Source organism: Gymnodraco acuticeps, unplaced genomic scaffold, assembly GCF_902827175.1.
Source record: "Gymnodraco acuticeps unplaced genomic scaffold, fGymAcu1.1, whole genome shotgun sequence".
NCBI lineage: Eukaryota > Metazoa > Chordata > Actinopteri > Perciformes > Bathydraconidae > Gymnodraco > Gymnodraco acuticeps.
The window spans coordinates 2,632,071-2,650,142 of record NW_022990023.1 but is presented as its reverse complement, the minus strand read 5'-3'; the positions used below and the strand labels follow the sequence as shown (position 1 = coordinate 2,650,142).

Genomic DNA, 18,072 nt, shown 5'->3' with positions numbered 1-18,072 from the left:
CCACACTGAGAGAAAGGTCATTACCTTGATGAGGGCAGCGAGATGTGTGTGACGTCTCTTAATGTTTTTACGAACTAACAGGTGTGTCAGCCACCAGACTCTGTTACAAGCCATGATGAGGATTGTTAGTTGTTTTGTTTTTGTACCATTACTGGATTGGGGGGCAGGTGGTGTGTGCTGTTGACAGTGCATTAAGGATTACCATAGGCCTGCTCCCGACATGTATGTGCTAAGTGGTTTGATATCCACCTTTGTTTGCTCACTGAGGCCTAAAGGTCAGGTCAGGAAGAAAGGACACTATCAAAGGCATTCGTTTTGAAATGTTCATTGCTGGCTCAGATGTTCCTGCTGTTCGAACACTTCCTTCATGACAGGGGGTTGTCCTCGAGCATGTTTACAATGGAGCAACAAGCATTGTAATCTGACGAGGATTAGTGTTGCTCTGTGCACGATGCACACACACTGTTGCTTTTAGGGGAAGTCTGTGGCCGTCTCTCCACAACAAAGAGGGATTTTTGATGTCACAGATTATTGGGATTGAAACATACTGTGTTGTCCATAAATAAATCCTCTGCATGCAGAAAACACGTTGTCAGATTACACGCTTTATCTGCTTTCACTGCATATTTTGTCTCATCCAACAGGCAAGAACCCATTTTTATTAAGATTGTGCCAGAAATAAGCACTTTTCATTAAGACAAGAGGCACAGAAGACATGTATTACTCTTTAGATAGCTTAGATGTTGCTTGACAAAGAGTTTGCATGGAAAATATATATTTAATGCAGTCATTTCACACACACCTATTTGAATCTCACAAATAGAAAAAGATAGGAAATTATTCTAAATGAAGTATTGTGGTGTTGCAGAGAAGTCTAGCATTACAAACGGTATTCTACAGAATTAATCAAAAATAAAATGGTTGGTACAGATCCTATATTGTACTATTATCATAGTAGTATTGAATTACTATTATCTAATATTGTCAATCATACCGTAATATCAGTCACTATAATCGTTTTTTATTTTTGAAATCGTGCAGCCTGAGAAGGTGATTTGGTAATATCTTTTATTTTATCCGATCAAAACAGTGAACATGTATCCGACAGACAACAAGTGTAGCTCCCCGTTGGTCAGACCACCTCCAGAGGGTCTCTGTCTGTCTTGGACACCGCCACAGTCACACTGTCAGGAAGACGCACAGCCAGCTTCTCCCTGAACACCGCCAGGAAACCCCGCTCACTGTTGCTATGGTCACTAAGGATGACGTTAGTCCCCATCGCCACGGCGTCCAGAACCTCGTGGTGGGACATCTCACCTGTATGATCATTACATCAGCAGGCGTAATCAAGCCAATACATTGACAGTAAAACTGATCAGTTATAAACCATTTTTTTTATGACATTGAAATTATATTTTTATTTAAATGTACCTGTGATGTAGAGGTCTGCCTTGACTCCGCCCAGTACTGAGGCTCCAGATCCAGCACACACAGCCACGGTACCCACAGAGGACTCTGAAACATACCATAATACAATTCAAGGACACGTTTAGGGTTTTATTCAATGTGTGAGCTTTTAAACCCCAAAGAAGCCAAGTCCAGGCTGATATCATCTCTGGCAGAGCTTATTATGATATTCCAAAATCAGGCTTTAGACTTAAAAAAAGAGAAACTGCAGACCATTCAGAACAACTACAGCTCCCAGGCTCTCCTAATGGGTGGGTGTTCAACATACTTTACATTGTTTACGTGTTTATCCAACTAATAACACCAGCACAATAACCTCCTGTCTTTCTGAGAGGTATTTACCTAGTGTCTGTCCTGATCCCAGAGCCAAACGGAGGTGACTCAAACCCAGGTGGGACTTCATTTTCTGGATGGCTGTTGAAACGGTCACCGGCTCGTCCAAAACACTAAGTCGTCCTTGGCCGTGACCCGGGAGAGGAGGCTGCAGGGAGTGGAAGGTGAACAAGAAATAAACACTATGCATGTATATCACATCATAAGTATATAACTATCCACAACTATTTTGTGAAATAATCAAGATAGAGCTTTGTTTCCATCCTAAAGTAGTATTTTTTCTATCCTGATTGGTTTATACTGAATAAAAGTAATGTTTTCTTGGTTTATCGTGTGTGTGTGTGTGTGTGTGTGTGTGTGTGTGTGTGTGTGTGTGTGTGTGTGTGTGTGTGTGTGTGTGTGTGTGTGTGTGTGTGTGTTCTGTACCTTTTCTAACTTGAGGATGCTGAAGGACAGGCTGGTAGCATTGTGTCGTAACAGAGTCTGGACACTAGGGGTCAGCGCTGAGTCACTGCAGGTCACACTCACATGGATCCAGCTGTTGTCTGGTCTGTTAATAGTGAGGACAAACAACCTGTCATTCACCAAAAGGACTTATAGGTTTTGCATGTTTAAACCTATTACTTTCAAAAAAATGTATACCTCAAATTGCCCCTGACTATGTTCTTATCAACATAAGCTTCTGTTCTTTTTACTATTGTGTGAAACTCCCAATCAGCTGGACAAAATCAATCAAACAGAGTGCTTCCTTTATAGCCTTTACTTTGATGTAGAAGTTATGTAACCAGCTTTTGGTAAAGGCACTGGCTGTATGTCGGAGAAGATAAAGGCAGATCTTACGCTATCAACAAAAGCTTTTATAATAGTACAAAAATACTCCTTTGTTTTTTTTTAGTAGATAATCTGCTTCCTGTTTAGAAAGGCATGCCCAGTCTACATGATTGGTTATGTGTAATACTTTTTTCAGCGCGTTAGTATCGATAGGGTTCATTTCTGAAACGGTGCTAAAATGCCTGGGTGAACGTAGATTGTTTTTTAAAAAACGTATCAAAGGTGTGAAAGTCATCTCTACAACTGCATTGGATTCACAAGAGGCTTTGATATCAAACCCAGAACAATATACAAGTCTTTATACAGACATTTTGGTTAAAAGTGAAAACGTGCAAAACTAGAAAGATGGTCCTTAATTAAAGGATAATTTCACACAAAAAAAATGTAATTTCTTTAACAATTACCAACCCCATGTAAAAATCTTTGCTTTTCTCACATGCCTGAACAGTGAGACTTTCTGTTTTTTGATTCTTTGTTCGCTGTCTGATCCATGTGAGAAAAAGATATACAACTGATAATTTTAGTGGTGAAGTATTCCTTTGAAGTGAGTATGTGAGGTGCTTATTTAGTTATTTATACACTTTTCTTTGGTCTATGCAAACATGTACATGACCTGCCGGCTGAATGCTGTAGAGTTGTGTCACTGTCACAAGCCTTCAGTTCCTCCATCACAGCGTTTAGTTCCTCTGTGCTCTTGACTGTGAACTCCAGTTTGTGGCTGTGGGAGGCGGCTGCGTGGGCCTGACTCAGCACGGACACCTGGCCGCTACCTGAGAGGCAAAGAGGGCGGAATAAGACACCCAGGGTGACAAGATGAGGGTCAGACGAGTGGGTCAGTGTAAGGTGTCACAACATTTTAGCCTATGCCTTCATTAAATATGCAAGTGTGACACATTTTCAACTCAAAATGACATATTACCCAATCCCCCAGCCAGCCAGTCGTTCACTCCTCCTTTAACGCTGTCCCACGAAGTGTGAGGGGAGAAGATCGCCATCCTGGCCTCCACAGCCCGGATGGTCAATCGCTGCTTCCAATCTTTCTGAACCAGACGCTTGAAAGGCCGAAACAACGGGGGGTGATATGAGATGATGAGGTCACAGCTCATGGCCTCGGCTTCATCCATGACAGCTTCTGTGAGGTCGTTAGTCAGCAGGATGGTTTTAACAGGCCGGGGTTTGCTGGGCTCCACCAGGAGACCCACATTGTCCCAGGACTCGGCCAGAGACAGAGGAGCGAGCTGCTCCAACACCTGCAGGACCTCTTTCAGCTCCATCAGGCCGGGACAGGGAGCAGAAAGAGAGAGGCAGCGGGTGGAAGGGAAGTGAGGAGATAAGGGGGGGACTGAAGTGTGTTGGCTAAAGAAGCTGTGACTGTGAGTTGGTGGAGGGAGAGATGAAAATGGAGAGATCCTGGTACAAAGTCTTCTATAGGTGAGTGACAACAATCTACAAGAAGGGCTTCTACATCCAGTCAACATCAGTGGAGACCTGTGTGGACAGAAAACAACGAATATAAGTCCTAGCTAAGTAAATAAGAGTTTAGTTAGCAACAATTATAATGCTAGTCCAATATCTAAAATAATGACAAAGAGTATGACGATTACCTGGCATGCAACCCAAACTTTAGGGTTGTTTTATATGAATAAAGTGCAGTGCCGCTACTTCAAACCTTATTTATGGATCTAACATGACCTATGAGTGGCACTGACTGCTGGGGAAGCATGCAGCTAACAGCAGGGCTAGCTAGTAAGCTAACATTAGCAACTAATACACACTCAGTCCACACCGATATAAGTAAAAACACACTAGAAACATAACTTTGTGTAAGAGTGAACTTATCGTACTTTCGCTTGCCTTTCACTCTATCGCCAGGAGACTAGTAGCGCTCTCTTGTTGCACACATTTCTCCAGAAGTGACAGAGAGCGAAGCAGAATGTCCATGTCCGGCTTCCGTTTGTTAAAGTGACGGGCGCTTGATGATTTACAAGTAGCTAAATATGTAATTGCAGTACTGCTGGTGGAAAAACGATTTAAATGGCTCTGTTCTAGTTATGTCACAGTGTAAACAATAATTCACATGGTGGATAAATTAGGAATTTAAAATGTCAGTAACTCCCCTGGCTTTCACCTAAATAAAACGTTCACTCAAAGAGACACACTACATCTACAAAGACAACAAAACCACTTTGATATCATACAAAATAACTGCAAAGAGACACATAACCTACTCACAGAGATGTGTAACGACTAAAAAGAGAGACTAAACAACTATACAGTCTGTGTGTCTTTCTGCTTTTTAGGAAAGATACATCATTGTATCTCAGTTCCTATGGTGCTTTGTCTAATAATCCAAATGTTGTAGCAATGTTACTGTTTTATATCTTTTGTAAGATGTGATTCCATTTTCGTAGAACAATTTTCAGAGTGATTTATGTGAGTTTCCAAATTGTAATGTAGCGGAGAGTAGGGATTGACAAAGCTAAAAGCTTTGGACCCCTGACCAAAGGAGGAAGGCCGTCCCTGGCCAATTTGGAGCACCGACAGGAGTGGAAAAAAAATGTTTGGAAACAAAGTCATTTGCAAATATAATTCCTGTTTAATATTATTATTATTATCAACAGTTACTTTTTTATACAGTGAGGCAAATGGTAGATGCGCATGTATGTCGTTCAGTATGCGTTTACAGGTGAATACGTCTGCATTTCCTGCCAAATACTAGCCTCAAAAAGATTCAAATATAATTAATGCAAATAAACTACTTCTACTAATAATAATAATAATCATAATCAATACAATAATATAAATACTATATTATTTTATTATAATATAGTTGTAATATAGTCAAGACAAAACATGCTGCGCTGAGAACTGCGCTGAGAGCTGCGCACAAGCCGAGGCCCCCTGCGCAATGTGAGGCCCCGTGCAGCCTGCATGATCGGCCTGTAGGGAGGGACGGCCCTGGGAGGAAGTACCCAGTCTTGTGCTTGAGTAGAATTACCAGAGTGTAAGAATACTCTGTTACAAGTAAAAGTCCTGCATTCAAAATGTTATTCAAGTAAAACCTTGGCCCCTGACTTTAACTAAAAATAAAATGTTACATTTTGTAAATAGAACATGAGAGGATTGTTTGAATCTGATCAATCTGAATTCTTCGCTGAACTCTTTTGGGTCAGTAATGCACACAAACACAACAAATCAGTCCGTCATAGTCCGTTATATCTTTAACATTTCTAAAAAACTTCCGACAATTGCTTGTTTCTTGTTTTGTAAATTGGTTCAGCTCAAAAACATGTTAAAGCAGTTTAGTTGCTGGTATGATGTAACACTGATCATATGTAATGTTACGAAACAAGTTCACAGATTAATGCAAACAGGAAAATACTAGAGTTTGATGGAATCCAGGACAGGTGGTGCAGCAGCAGATACCCTCCAGGCAGCCTACACTCAGATTACTGAGATTGAAATAAACAAATCTGCACAAACAAACAAAGTTGAACATATGGTTATCAATGTTAGGAGACGATTGCAAACGGTTAAAACAGCGGTTCATATTAAAAGTGCACGACAAGCTGCTGCTGCTGGGCAGAGTAGCTACCTCAGACTCAGAGAGCGACAGAGAGAGATTATTGTGGATTATGCGATAAAGGTCGATGCTGGATGTAAGAGGGATCAGAGAGGATGAGGGCAAAGGGCTGGACGCGAGCATTACATCATCTGACTATGACCTTGTTGGCGTCTCTTTGCACGGTACCCCTCAGATGAGTTGGACCCTCTTTAGGAACACCCACCCTTACAATACATTTATTATAAAACCATGAAACAATATGAATTCTTCCTGTCTGTCTGACTGACGAGAGATAAAACTGACAATGTGTGACTTATCTTTCAAGCATATTGCTACAGTTCTATCCCCTTGCATGCAATCTGTGGAGTACAACTGACAGATGTGTTTCTTTAGTTAGGTCTGTTTTTTCATGAACTGCTTCACTTTTGTTAATTGGTACTGTAACCCTTGTTCCCCATCTGTCCGTCCATTTGAAGTTTTGCCAAATTTGCCATACAAAAACATCTGTGAGGGTGCACAGTATCCCCGTCTACAACCCCTAAATCCCCCACAGGTGTTTAATCTCAGATGTGCTGTCAGTTCACTGGAGATGTATTGTGTTGCAGGTCCTCTATCCGGGTGGGGAGTGAATTCTGTGGAAATTCTGAGGCAGATTTTAGTCAAATTGTATGTTTTTGTGTTTGCTCACCACAAACTGCTATTCCAGACCACATAATAACTATGTATTAGTGCAAATACAATTGCTACAGTATGCTATGCTTAGGATACTTTGCCTGGGTGCTGTCCAGGTTCATACTTGGGATGGCCAAATATCACTTTTTCATGTTTAAACCAAAAGAATATCTGCCAACATCAGTCCTTTGCCATCTTTTCCCCCTCTCTTAAATAACTAAGCTGTTGAAGTACCCGAGTGTAGGAATACTCTGTTAAAAGTCCTGCATTCAAAATGTTACTCAAGTAAAACCTCTGCCGCTGACTTTAACTAAAAATAACATTTTCAATGTTGTTGATAGAGAATGAGAGGATGGTTTGAATCTGATGAGGCTGAATCCACTCGCTGAACTCTTTATGGTATTTGGGTCAGTAATGCACACAAACACACAACATGTCTCTAAACCCACAACAAATCAGTCCGTCACAGTCAGATAAAACATTTGTATGGCTGCACTTTGCTGAAGATGTTTTAAAAACATCATGCTCACACTGGGAAAAAAATATTCTACTCCAAATTAAAGAAATAGATAACCCAAAACAGGACTTTTGAATGTGTAAATGCTGCTTCTTTTTATTGTTCAGCACAATATAAACATTCAAATCATGTTTTATTTAATCAATTTTGTGCAAAAGTTGATGCAATTCCAGGGTTAAAAAAAACCTAAAAAACTAAATGTTCCTACACCCAATGACAGTTATAGACAGATGTTTTAAGGAATGTATTAGCGGATTAGATTAATTGGTAATGTGGTAATTGCCGATGCATTGATTTTGGCCAGTATTGGACCGGATTTGCATATTTCCAGAGTTTTACACATTTCTTTTTTATTAAAGTTATTCTTAATGCTCAGATTTTGCACAATGTTTCACGAGTGCGTGAAAACGTTTCAATAAAGGGGAAGCAGCAGTTTTGCAATAATGACTCATGTTGTGGGTTATGTATGTTTTCTGAAAATAAAATATTCGTTTGACCATTTGAGTATTATGTTTATTAAATGGCTGGGGTTAAGCAAAGGGCAAATGTATTGTTAACAGCTTGGTTGTATAAGAGAGGGAAAAATACGTTATCGGATTGGTTTTTGGCAGATACTGAATATCAGTATTAGTATCATATGAAAAAGTTGTCTCTAACCATCACCATAAAGCGTGTTTACTGAAACAAATTTCCCCAAACACTAAAAATGTGTATGAGAACAGCCAAATTGCAAGAATGACTCAAAAGGCTATATTCTGGTAGAAGCACATTTTCCCAACATTTTTTCCACTTAATATCGACAAATCTGTTCTGCACGAATCAGGAAGTCAGAGTTATGATGTTTTTGGAGCGTCAGTCTTATCGAATCAGTGGTCACACAATCTCTTTATCCCGATGTCCTACCAAAGCCACGGCAGATAAATGACTCAATCCTCATCTACCCACAGCGCAGCAGCATTGCTGATATTGTTGCTTTCCAAATCCCTGCTTTGGTACACGAAATCCATAGATTGTTATGCCAAATTATTATATAACCATTGAGTTTTGTGCTGTTATGCATGTGGATTTATTATGGAAGTCATGCACAAATTAGTATTTTTAGTTTTTGGGCAAATTTGGCAAATGATAGCCTTGTACCAAATAGTTCAAATTAAAATGTTTGCAGACATGATGCTGAATAATACATGCACAGTGTCCTTGGCTTCCTTTCCAGTTCCACACATGAAGCCTGTTGTATTCATTCAAACCAAAATATACAAAATGGAAAAGATTACATTAGATGTTTTATTTAGAGATCTGGAAGATATCTGTGACAAGGATTTTACTTGTTGGATTGTATCCATAAATAAATAATGTACTCTAAAAACATAACAACAAGGCTAGGCTAAATACTTGATATGTACAATTGTTATACACAGTGATTTCTTATTAAGTAGATGATAACTATTATATCTACATTTTCATTATAACATTGCTTTAGTGATAAGAATGTTGTGAGAATAGTTCATAAACAATCAAAGTCTACAATTAACAATACAAACATTTGAAAAATTCAAACCATTTCAACAAAACGATCCAAAATGACTTATAAAATAGGTATAATCAGGCAAAACATTATTAGTTTGATAAACACTTTCAATAGTTGCATAGTAAAATTCTCTCTGAGAATAACTTCACATTGCTTCACTTTTCTTAGCAGCACTTTATTCAAATCACAAATTAGTATATGTTCTTAATATGTAAAAAGATAATCTGTTGAAGAGCTTTATAGAATGACAGTATTAGTATTAAAGCGTGTCCGTAGAGGTGCAAAGGTCATTTCTTCTTCTTTCAGCTGCTCATTCGTGGGACATCATTCTGACGAACTCTGCAGCAGAGAAAAAGAGTTTATAAAATCATTGTGATTACATTTGCTCTATCATTGAAGTCCATTTCCCTGATACTTCTTACCTTCAAAGTCTACTGTGCCATCTCCGTTGTCGTCTGCTTCTTTTACTATTGAGTCTATCTCCCTCTGGCTCATGTGCTCTCCCATCAGCTTGCCCATGGCCGACCGCAGCTCCTCCGTTGTGATCTCTCCATCTCCATCCGTATCGAACTGACCATAGAAACAAGAGAAGAATAAAAGAAAATGAGATCACTATTTATCCCTAGCTTTCAGTCATTGAATTGGGATGTATTGGTCAAATATGTAAGGAAATTGGAAAGTTCATGTAAAGAAAACGTTTTACTCTCACCTCTTTAAAGGCGTCTTTGAGCTCCTTCATCCCAATCATCCCGGAGGTTTCTGCCAGAAGCTTCGGGGCCATCAGGTCTACAAAATCCTCAAAGTCCACTTTGCCACCAACTGAAGGGAAATCCAAAGAAACTATTCAGGACTTTTCTTAATCATCGCTGCAAATGATCCTCTAACTGGAGATTTCTCATCAGTTTACAGCCGAAAAACGTTTTTTAGATATGTTTCTCTTTGGGGAGTGGGACTCACGGTTCATGTTGATATTTTGGCTCAACTCGATCAGCTCCATCTCCGTGGGCATGTAGCCCATCGTCCTCATCAGATTCCCCAGGTCCTTACAGCTGATCAGCCCATCCTTGTCTTTATCAAACTCATTGAATGCTTCCCGAAGCTCTGTAGCAGCAAAGAGAAATTCACCCAGTCAGATTGAGGTACATGCAAAGAGTTTAATCTACCAACATGAGAATATGAAGAATAGGAAAATTGTATTTACCCTCAATCTCATCTTCAGCCAGCTGTCTTGTCTGCACAAAGGGAGGGAAAAGCAATTGGTTTGGTCTTTTGTAGTAAGACTCAATTAACAAAATTGATGTTTTTTGGCTCAATACAGAACATTACAATAGATTTAAACTGTGCACAGATTAGACTGTGGATTAAAGTGTATTGGCTGGTGGAGCACTGGCATCAGCATGCTCAATTTCGGTTTCTCTCATCTTTTTATTTTTGGTTAAAGACCTTTCATCACACCATTAGAAATGTACTTACAATATTCTTCCCTCCTCGCAAGAAAACGCACGCGGCCCCTAAACTCATTTCTGCAAAAGACACAAAAAAAACAATTTGAAGTTGTAATTATGAATATGACAATTTCTTTTTACAATTTCTGACAGATGAAGCACAGCTGGCTGGTGTTTGCCAGAGCCAGCAAATTAGGATTAGGATAGATTGAGTGGAATGTGTTCCCTCAGAGGGATTGCCATAATTATCACTGTCTGACTGCATAAAGCCCTTTTCTCAAAATGGTACGAGTGTGTGTTTTCTGATCAAAATAACAGGAGCAAATACTATTCCAATTACAGGAAATCAACTGCCAAAGAAAAAGGAAAAAAGTGACACCAGGTACAAACCTTCTTTTGGTGATTGCTGTTCATCAGCCAATAGCTTCACCTAATCCAAGACCCAGCAGCCGACCCAAGGTGTTTTCCTCCTGTTATGTTATCTTCCTCTCAGTATCGGTTCTGTTTATCGTGGTCCAGGTGGCAGCCCTTTCTCTCAGTGTGTGGAGACCCTGTGTGCCCTGCTGCGGGATGCTGGGAGGTTGTATAAGGGGGTTGGAGGGTGTGGCTGCATCCAGTTGTACTCTCTGGGAGGAGCCAGCGGTGTGATGGGTGGGCATCAGGTTCATGCATGACCTAAAGAGATGCCGAGCGTAAACTTTATATTGTAAATAACACACTGCCATCTGAGCATGACAGAAGAGATTTGATACTGTCAGGTCAGAGGTTAGGCATAGAGTTTCTGTTTCCTTTGTTTACTGTGAAGTATAACAGTATAGCCAATTCACTGCAGTTCAACACGGTGGATTTAACACTTTAAAAGTTGAATAATAATAATAATAATTGATCATTCCGATTATGTATGAAAGTTGTGGAACATTTTAAAGGTTGTATGGAGTTTCTGCCTGAAGGTACAAATATGTACATACATGTTTAAAATGCATTAAAAGGTTTTTATATGCTGAACATTTCTTCCATTTATTAAAAGGCGATTCTTTCTCTGGAAATGTTGAATATTTCTAAACGATAGCATGCATGTCCTAATTGAGATTAACTTTATGATGATTGAATTGAGTTTATTGAAAGATGTGGACTAATTACATGCAAAAAAAATTGCCGTGGGAAGTAAAATAAAGATTTTGTAGAAGAACATTAATGTGGATAAGAAATTGTAAAGTGTTACAGCTTGTAAGTGATAATAAAAAAACAGAAAGATACAGAGGTTTTGGTTTTATTGTGTGTGTTTCTGTGTCAGCTAAAAGTGCACAACACAGAGAGTATCCTGAGTGGATTATGATTTTTATGATCATAAAACTAGCGATTTTAATTGACTATATATAAACAGGGAACACATCTTTGCATTTGGAAGAGAACGTTTTTTTATCTTGATAAATAATTTAACATTTAATAAAGTTGACAGTTTGTACTCTTGATTGAAATAATCAATTCAAGATAATAGAGGCTAATTTGGTTACTCTGTCGTTGTATCAGCTCCTTCTGTTTTCCTATAAATGGCAGTGAAACAGATTGTCGATGTATTAAAGAGCCAAAGGCCAGTCAAAGCTATCCCATTGTGTGATAATCTATGCGAGTATTGGTTACATTTGCGTGGAAACTAAAAGATTATCTTTTCCATGAAAAACCATGATGAAATGTCAGCGGTTAATACCCCAGGGTCAGTCTTGACTTCCTGCTGTCATGATGTCTGCAGTAACAGGCTGAGCTGAAACACTTGTGCACAGCCATGGATAGTTTACGTGTGTCCTCCTCTCTGAGCTTTCCTCCGCCTGATTCTCTGTTGTGTAAATTCATCAACATCTGTTTGCATAAGGAGCGTAATCCGCTGGGCTATGGAGCGAGAACTCGTAATGGTTTTATTATCTTTTCCCCCTCTACATTGCAGAGTTATGCAAAACCCACAGCGGCGGAAAGATGTCTGGAGTGGAGGACTGGAGGAAATCATGAATTAACACTGAGAAGAGGAAAAGGGAGGGCTGTGTGGTGGATGTATGGTTTGATTTAAAAAATAAATAGATTATATTGATAGAAAATAAAAATAGGTTACGTTTTTGGATTAGAATCTGGATTAAGATATAAAAGCGCGCGAAAGCACAGCTATTTGTTGACCATTTCTGCCCCACAACAGTCAAACCTATTTAATAAAAACTAATTCATACAAAGGTAATCCATTGCTGGATGTTGAAAAGCTACATCTACAAAGCTTTGCTGATTTACTTACTTATGTGTAAAAAAAGATAGAGTAGGAGTTTGAATGGGTTTACATGAATTGAGTGAAAAGTCGAATAATACTTAAAACATGGAAATGTATTAAGGTTTTTTGAAAAGCAAATGCCTGATTGAATTGCTGTAAACGTTGAATAATGCCCATTATGTATGAAAGATGTGGAACATTTTAAAGGTATGGAGTTTCTGCCTGAAGGTACAAATAAGTACACAGGTTTAAAATGCATTAAAAGGTTTTTATATGCTGAACATTTCTTCCATTTATTTCAAAGGTGATTCTTTCTCTGGAAATATTTAATATTTCTAAATGAATGGAAGGCATGAATGAGATAGCATGCATGTCCTAATTGAGATTAACCTACATTTTGTAAAATAACATTGATGTGGATAAGAAATTGTAAAGTGTAACAGCTTGAAAATTAGAATAAAAAACAGAAAGATACAGAGGTTTTGGTTTTATTGTGTTTTTTTCAACACATATAAAAGTGCACAACACTGAGATTACACTGAGTGGATTAGAGCGGCTGTAACAGCGATTGATAGGATGTGAAATAGTTCCAATGTTACAGATGCAAAACTTCCAAACTGAAATTAATTACATAAAAAGGCAGTTAAAGATAAAATAATACCAATAAATATAAAAGAAGGATTATATTACACCAATTACAATTACTCTACACTTGGACTGCTAATAAGAGTTATATAAGTAAACAAAATATCATAGCAGATATGTCTTGGTTTGCAATATGCAAAGTGGAGCATAATAGCAAATCTCCATAGAGGAATTATTAATCAATAGAAATTGCAATTTATATAGTTGTACTAGCGAGAGAGTAGTTGAACATAAACAAACACATTTCAGTAGGCTATATATAGGTTTTCATCTTATCAATTAGGATGTTTTCTTATAGATTAAATGAATTGCCTCCACCTTCAGCAATAAACAATGTCCTGAAAATAACAAAACTAACAACAGCAAAAAGAGAAACTTCAGGTAAACAGATGAGGAGCACAAACGGTATGCTTTAGGCTACATCATTTTCTATTTTTTTTAATCATATACTTCAACGACTTAAAGTAGGTGGCACAATTCCACATGAGCACAGTGCAATAAGAAGTTCTTATTATTACCCAAAATAATCCCAATATTGTCCCACAGTTAATGGTGGTTTAAACTTGTGTTGACGTCTGAAGCTCCTCGGCCACGCGCGGGCGTGGGTGCAGCTCCTGTGCCTGATATGGAAGCATCGAAGAAGAGCACTTCCGGTTTCCTTTCGGCTCCCGCCCCGCTCCGCCATCATGAAGCCCTGAACAAAAACGGATGGAGAGTCGAGCAAAATGGGGATAACACGAACTGGAGATTAAATCTGCCGACAACACTAACGTAATGACAGCACAAAGTGGAGCACGGAGTGGACCCGTGGAAATTAATAAATCCATTCCCCATTGAAAACGTCCCAGGCAGTTCTTGGCGTTACGTTATTTAGTTAGCGGTGTTGCTAACAGCAACTAGAGCTAGCCTCTGATTTTGTTAGCTACCCGGCTAGTTATCTGTTAGCAGCCGTCAGTCAGATAGCTGTCACTCTAATTGACTGGCACTTTACTCATGTCAAGCTGCGCAGACGGGCTAGCTGTCCAATTGACTGGGAGCACCAGGATGGAGAGGAGTTTAAGTAAAAGCGTCGACAGGCAGAATGTGGTTTGTTCGTGTTGAATAGACACCAGTGCCGAGGAAAGGGGAGTGAGACCAATATTTTCCAGCCAGGCCGGTTAGCTAGCTCCAGGGCTAGCTACAGTGGATCCCAGAAGCCACGGTAAGACATGTTATAAATCATTCAGCATGCTAATGCAGCCGACTGCGCCTCTCTATCCCTTTTTTGCAGGGAAACAGAACCTAGCATAATTAATTAAACAAATCTTCAGATACTGGAGACGTTGACATTGGCATGAAAGCTTGTTGTTGGCCTGCATATTGAAAACCTAACCAGTCTTGAGTTGTTGTTGTCCACTGTTGAATACATGTAATTTATTTGGTGAGCTACATAGCCTAATTGACCAGCCAAGTGCAAAAAGCCATGTCGCTTTCCCAGCTGAGCTCCTGATGGCAAACCCCTATAGAAATAAATAGTTTTCTGTCACAGCAACCAAGGATTATAACATTTTTCCCCCAGAATATGCACAGGGTTGTAAAATTATAGATTGGGGAGGTTCATTTTGAATAAAACCCCACATTTCCAGCATTTGCTGCCGCTTCCTGTGTGTGTCTGGGATTCTTATAAATAGACTGAGAGCTTGCTTTAGGCTTTGTTGCAAGATTGAAAGAACTTCTCATTTTCAAAGGGAACCTCAAGCTTCCTCTTTGACTGAAGCAAAAATGGCCTTAAGAGAAACGTTTCATGTGATGCTTGTTCATTTTGAAGTGTGTGGAAATACTAACACGAAGGCCCAGTCGTTCACTTAATGATCACTATGAAACATATGGAGCATGTGTTACATATTACATTACACTCTGACAAGATCCTAATGTCCCATGATATACGCCGTGCCAGGCTGTTAAACTGACAGACAGTGCATCACACAAATGATGATTGCAGTCTGCACTATAACCATCATTATAAGCATGCAGTACAAGTACAATTCATATGTTAGAATAAGTGTGTGTTTCTATATTTGTCTCCGCTTAAAAGTGGGAGGCTCGATTACACAAATGGTAAACCAGTGTTTATTTTCTCTTTGCAAAAATAATCTTGTCTATACCTGTACTGTAGACTACTATGCATTCAGGTTTAAAAAGGCTGTGAGTGAAATGATTAGTAGGCCCACACATTTAATAAGGTGATTAATGTGCAGTCATTTAATAATAACTAGTTACTCATTTTGATCCTGTATTGAAAGGAATGTAACACATTCAGAACCTAATGAGAGACATGTTTCAGCCTTTTTAACCATGATATATAATGTTTTCTGCTGGATTTAATGAGTCGAAAAAACGCCATACAAGATATAGTGAAGTGTAGTTCATATTGTAAAGTCAGATCAATAATAAGAGCTATCAGACGCTGTAGTGCTACTTATCCAAAGGTACAACTTGATAGGCAAATCATATTCATGCTAAACTGGTAAGCATTGTACTTTTAGCTCATAGCATTTCCATATTGGCCTCAGAAATGTCACACCAGTTTCACTCAGACAATATTCTGTACTGTATCTCCATTGTATTTTAGAAACACCCCTGTACCCCATGTCTAAGTGAGATATGGGCTGGCTGCTGAATGACTAGTCAAATGTATTGTTTGTCGGTAATTATTTGTTTTGTTTAACATACAATGAAAATATGATGTGTTTTTTGTGCATATTGAAGTCTTAAACATCATGAAATAATTGCTTGAAGACATAATATTCATATATTCATTTCTCCCTCATTTCCAATGCGATCTACAGAAGCTAAACACGGAATATTCCGTGTCTGGGTAAATTATGGTAATTAACATTTTTTTCTTAACAGTTTTGCTGCTATTGTTTATTCTTATATTTCTGCTAGAGTGACAGATGGAGGATTATGGATGAATGAGTTAAGTGTGTGGTCATTTGACGCTTATGGACAATTTGATATTTTACATGCCAACACATTTGCATTTTTGTAGATTTAAACAGTTCAAATGAAGCTGAAGATCAAATGAAGCTGAAGAAACATGAACCTTAGTGTCTCGCCCGTCAGGGTTGGTGCCACACATTGATTTAGCAACGGTTAGCTAGCTGTCGTCATTGCACCCAGCTTCCCGGTAGTAGTGAACATTCAATATTGTTTAAAATAATAAGTCAGTTAATTTTCTTTATATGAAATGGCCCATCTTTCTTTGCTTATAATATGTTGGATACATGTTAGCGAAATGTGCATTTTCAGGCCAGTTTTAGCCTTTATTGGAGAGTGACCCCGCCTTTAGTTACCCTGAGGACCCCCTGTTGAAGACCCATGCTGCAGATAATATGCGCCTGTCTGTCGAGTTATGTCTCAGACTTTTTTGAGCTGAACAAGTTAAACATTTCAACACATTCACTTTATATAAATAACAACATAGACACACATAATAATAATAATATAAAGCTATAACATGCATAGGGAGGTGTGTGACCATATTTCTATCCGCTTGTGTTTCTAACACAAACATTGGTGATCCTTCCAAATAACAGACGCTCACCCTGTGTGTGTTTTCCTCGCTCACCAGGCGCTGGCCATGCCGGCGATTGTGCGGGCCGGGAGCCTGAAGGACCCCGATGTGGCGGAGCTGTTCTTCAGGGATGACCCGGAGAAGCTCTTCACCGACCTCCGGGAGATCGGCCATGGGAGCTTCGGAGCGGTCTACTTCGTGAGTTCCTCTCCTTAGTGTTTGGGTCTGTCATAGTAATGTGTAAACTGTGTCGTTCATCTCTCAGCTGGCTGATATGGATACACTCATCATTTAAAGGTTGCAGAATTATATTTGACCGGGAAAGGGAGTTTAATAAATCAAACATTTCTACAAACATATCTTTTTAATTTATAAATCAGGTTAAGTTGGCTCCTTACACTTTGCTGATACAAATATCCAACTGTAAAATGTGATGGAGTTCTAAAAGGCAACTCACAATTACTCTATTTATATCTATTTAATCAAATACACAAAATAAACAATGAAAACAATAACTGTTTGCAGCTCTCAAAGGGATTGTTAGTTGTAGCAGCTCAAGCTACATCAGATTGTTGCTACAAATTATAGTACAGCCCAAAAACTTCCCCTTAGCTGAAGCAAAAGCAAAGATGAAATGAATGTTGAGATGTTATCGCTGTGGTGAGTCTAGCCTGGTTTAAAGCTGCTGATGGTATGATAAGGACAGCAAAGTTAAGGAGCTAAGCTGACAGCTGATGGAGAGTGATGTTGTGAGATGGTATCTGTTAGACAGGAGGGAAGAGAGTGATGAACTGCCAACAAAACACAAGGTGGATGCACCTATCGTGTGAAAGGCGGCAGGAGGGAAGAAGAAGGTAACAACATGGTGCGAGTCAAGGACAAGAGGTGGAAGAAAAAGCTCTGTTTAATGGAGGGTGAAAAGCAGCTTGTGATGTATGAAGGGATCAACAGGAAAGGAGAGAAGAGGGAAAAAGGCTCGGTAGAAATTCTAGTTTTATGTGATGTTGATTTCTCTGTTAGGTCTGATGTAACAATGGCTGCTAAATCCCTCAGGATGGGAAAACTAAATATTCAAAAGAAGGTATTTCTCATCCGTTGTCTCTTCCATTTCCACGTTAGGCCCATGACATCCGCACAAATGAGGTAGTGGCCATCAAGAAGATGTCATATGGGGGCAAACAGTCCAATGAGGTAAGACCTGATGACCCCCTCAGCCGTTATCCAATCGCAGATTTCAAATCAGTTTATCAGTTTGCTCTTCA

The 18,072-nt window shown here is 39.1% G+C and overlaps 3 protein-coding genes across 7 annotated transcripts in view; 1 reads left to right on the top strand and 2 right to left on the bottom strand.

The window, feature by feature from the left end:
* Positions 1 to 1,050: 1,050 nt before the first annotated feature.
* nif3l1 (NIF3 NGG1 interacting factor 3-like 1 (S. cerevisiae)) lies at positions 1,051 to 4,599 on the bottom strand. 2 transcript variants are annotated; one of them, XM_034214647.1, is made up of 7 exons: positions 4,476 to 4,599; positions 3,551 to 4,119; positions 3,245 to 3,401; positions 2,227 to 2,350; positions 1,810 to 1,948; positions 1,432 to 1,515; positions 1,051 to 1,317 (listed from the first exon to the last, which is right to left on the bottom strand). In XM_034214647.1, exons 2-7 carry the CDS (start codon positions 4,107 to 4,109, stop codon positions 1,133 to 1,135), a joined length of 1,248 nt encoding a protein of 415 aa, XP_034070538.1. In that variant the 5' UTR covers positions 4,110 to 4,119; positions 4,476 to 4,599; the 3' UTR covers positions 1,051 to 1,132. The 2 variants fall into 2 exon arrangements, with proteins under 2 accessions (XP_034070538.1, XP_034070539.1); XM_034214648.1 differs by having other exon boundaries at positions 4,486 to 4,586.
* Positions 4,600 to 9,161: 4,562 nt separating this feature from the next.
* Positions 9,162 to 10,903, bottom strand: cabp5a (calcium binding protein 5a). The gene is made up of 7 exons (XM_034214682.1): positions 10,749 to 10,903; positions 10,387 to 10,436; positions 10,115 to 10,145; positions 9,871 to 10,014; positions 9,623 to 9,732; positions 9,336 to 9,483; positions 9,162 to 9,252 (listed from the first exon to the last, which is right to left on the bottom strand). The coding sequence occupies exons 2-7, from the start codon at positions 10,432 to 10,434 to the stop codon at positions 9,224 to 9,226; spliced, it is 510 nt and encodes a 169-aa protein (XP_034070573.1). The 5' UTR covers positions 10,435 to 10,436; positions 10,749 to 10,903; the 3' UTR covers positions 9,162 to 9,223.
* Positions 10,904 to 13,896: 2,993 nt separating this feature from the next.
* Positions 13,897 to 18,072, top strand: part of taok2b (TAO kinase 2b) — a 28,174-nt gene continuing 23,998 nt past the window's right edge. For 2 of the 4 annotated variants that reach the window (XM_034214581.1, XM_034214582.1), the window contains exons 1-4: positions 13,897 to 14,455; positions 16,083 to 16,121; positions 16,868 to 17,008; positions 17,930 to 18,001. In XM_034214581.1, coding sequence (XP_034070472.1) covers positions 16,119 to 16,121; positions 16,868 to 17,008; positions 17,930 to 18,001 — 216 coding nt within the window. In that variant the 5' untranslated portion in view covers positions 13,897 to 14,455; positions 16,083 to 16,118. The remainder of the gene's footprint in view (positions 14,456 to 16,082; positions 16,122 to 16,867; positions 17,009 to 17,929; positions 18,002 to 18,072) is intronic. The other 2 variants (XM_034214583.1, XM_034214584.1) reach the window with 1 other exon arrangement.

Excerpts from the sequence above, each read along its gene's own strand:
- nif3l1 (XM_034214647.1), bottom strand. The coding sequence starts at position 4,109 with ATGTTGACTGGATGTAGAAGCCCTTCTTGTAGATTGTTGTCACTCACC. Across the intron at positions 3,402-3,550 it reads CTGGCTGGCTGGGGGATTGG|GTAGCGGCCAGGTGTCCGTG; the intron begins GTAATATGTCAT and ends TTTGCCTCTCAG. Across the intron at positions 2,351-3,244 it reads CTACAGCATTCAGCCGGCAG|ACCAGACAACAGCTGGATCC; the intron begins GTCATGTACATG and ends CACTATTAACAG.
- cabp5a (XM_034214682.1), bottom strand. The coding sequence starts at position 10,434 with ATGAGTTTAGGGGCCGCGTGCGTTTTCTTGCGAGGAGGGAAGAATATT. Across the intron at positions 10,015-10,114 it reads GGCTGAAGATGAGATTGAGG|AGCTTCGGGAAGCATTCAAT; the intron begins GTAAATACAATT and ends TTGCTGCTACAG. Across the intron at positions 9,253-9,335 it reads TGGCACAGTAGACTTTGAAG|AGTTCGTCAGAATGATGTCC; the intron begins GTAAGAAGTATC and ends TCTCTGCTGCAG.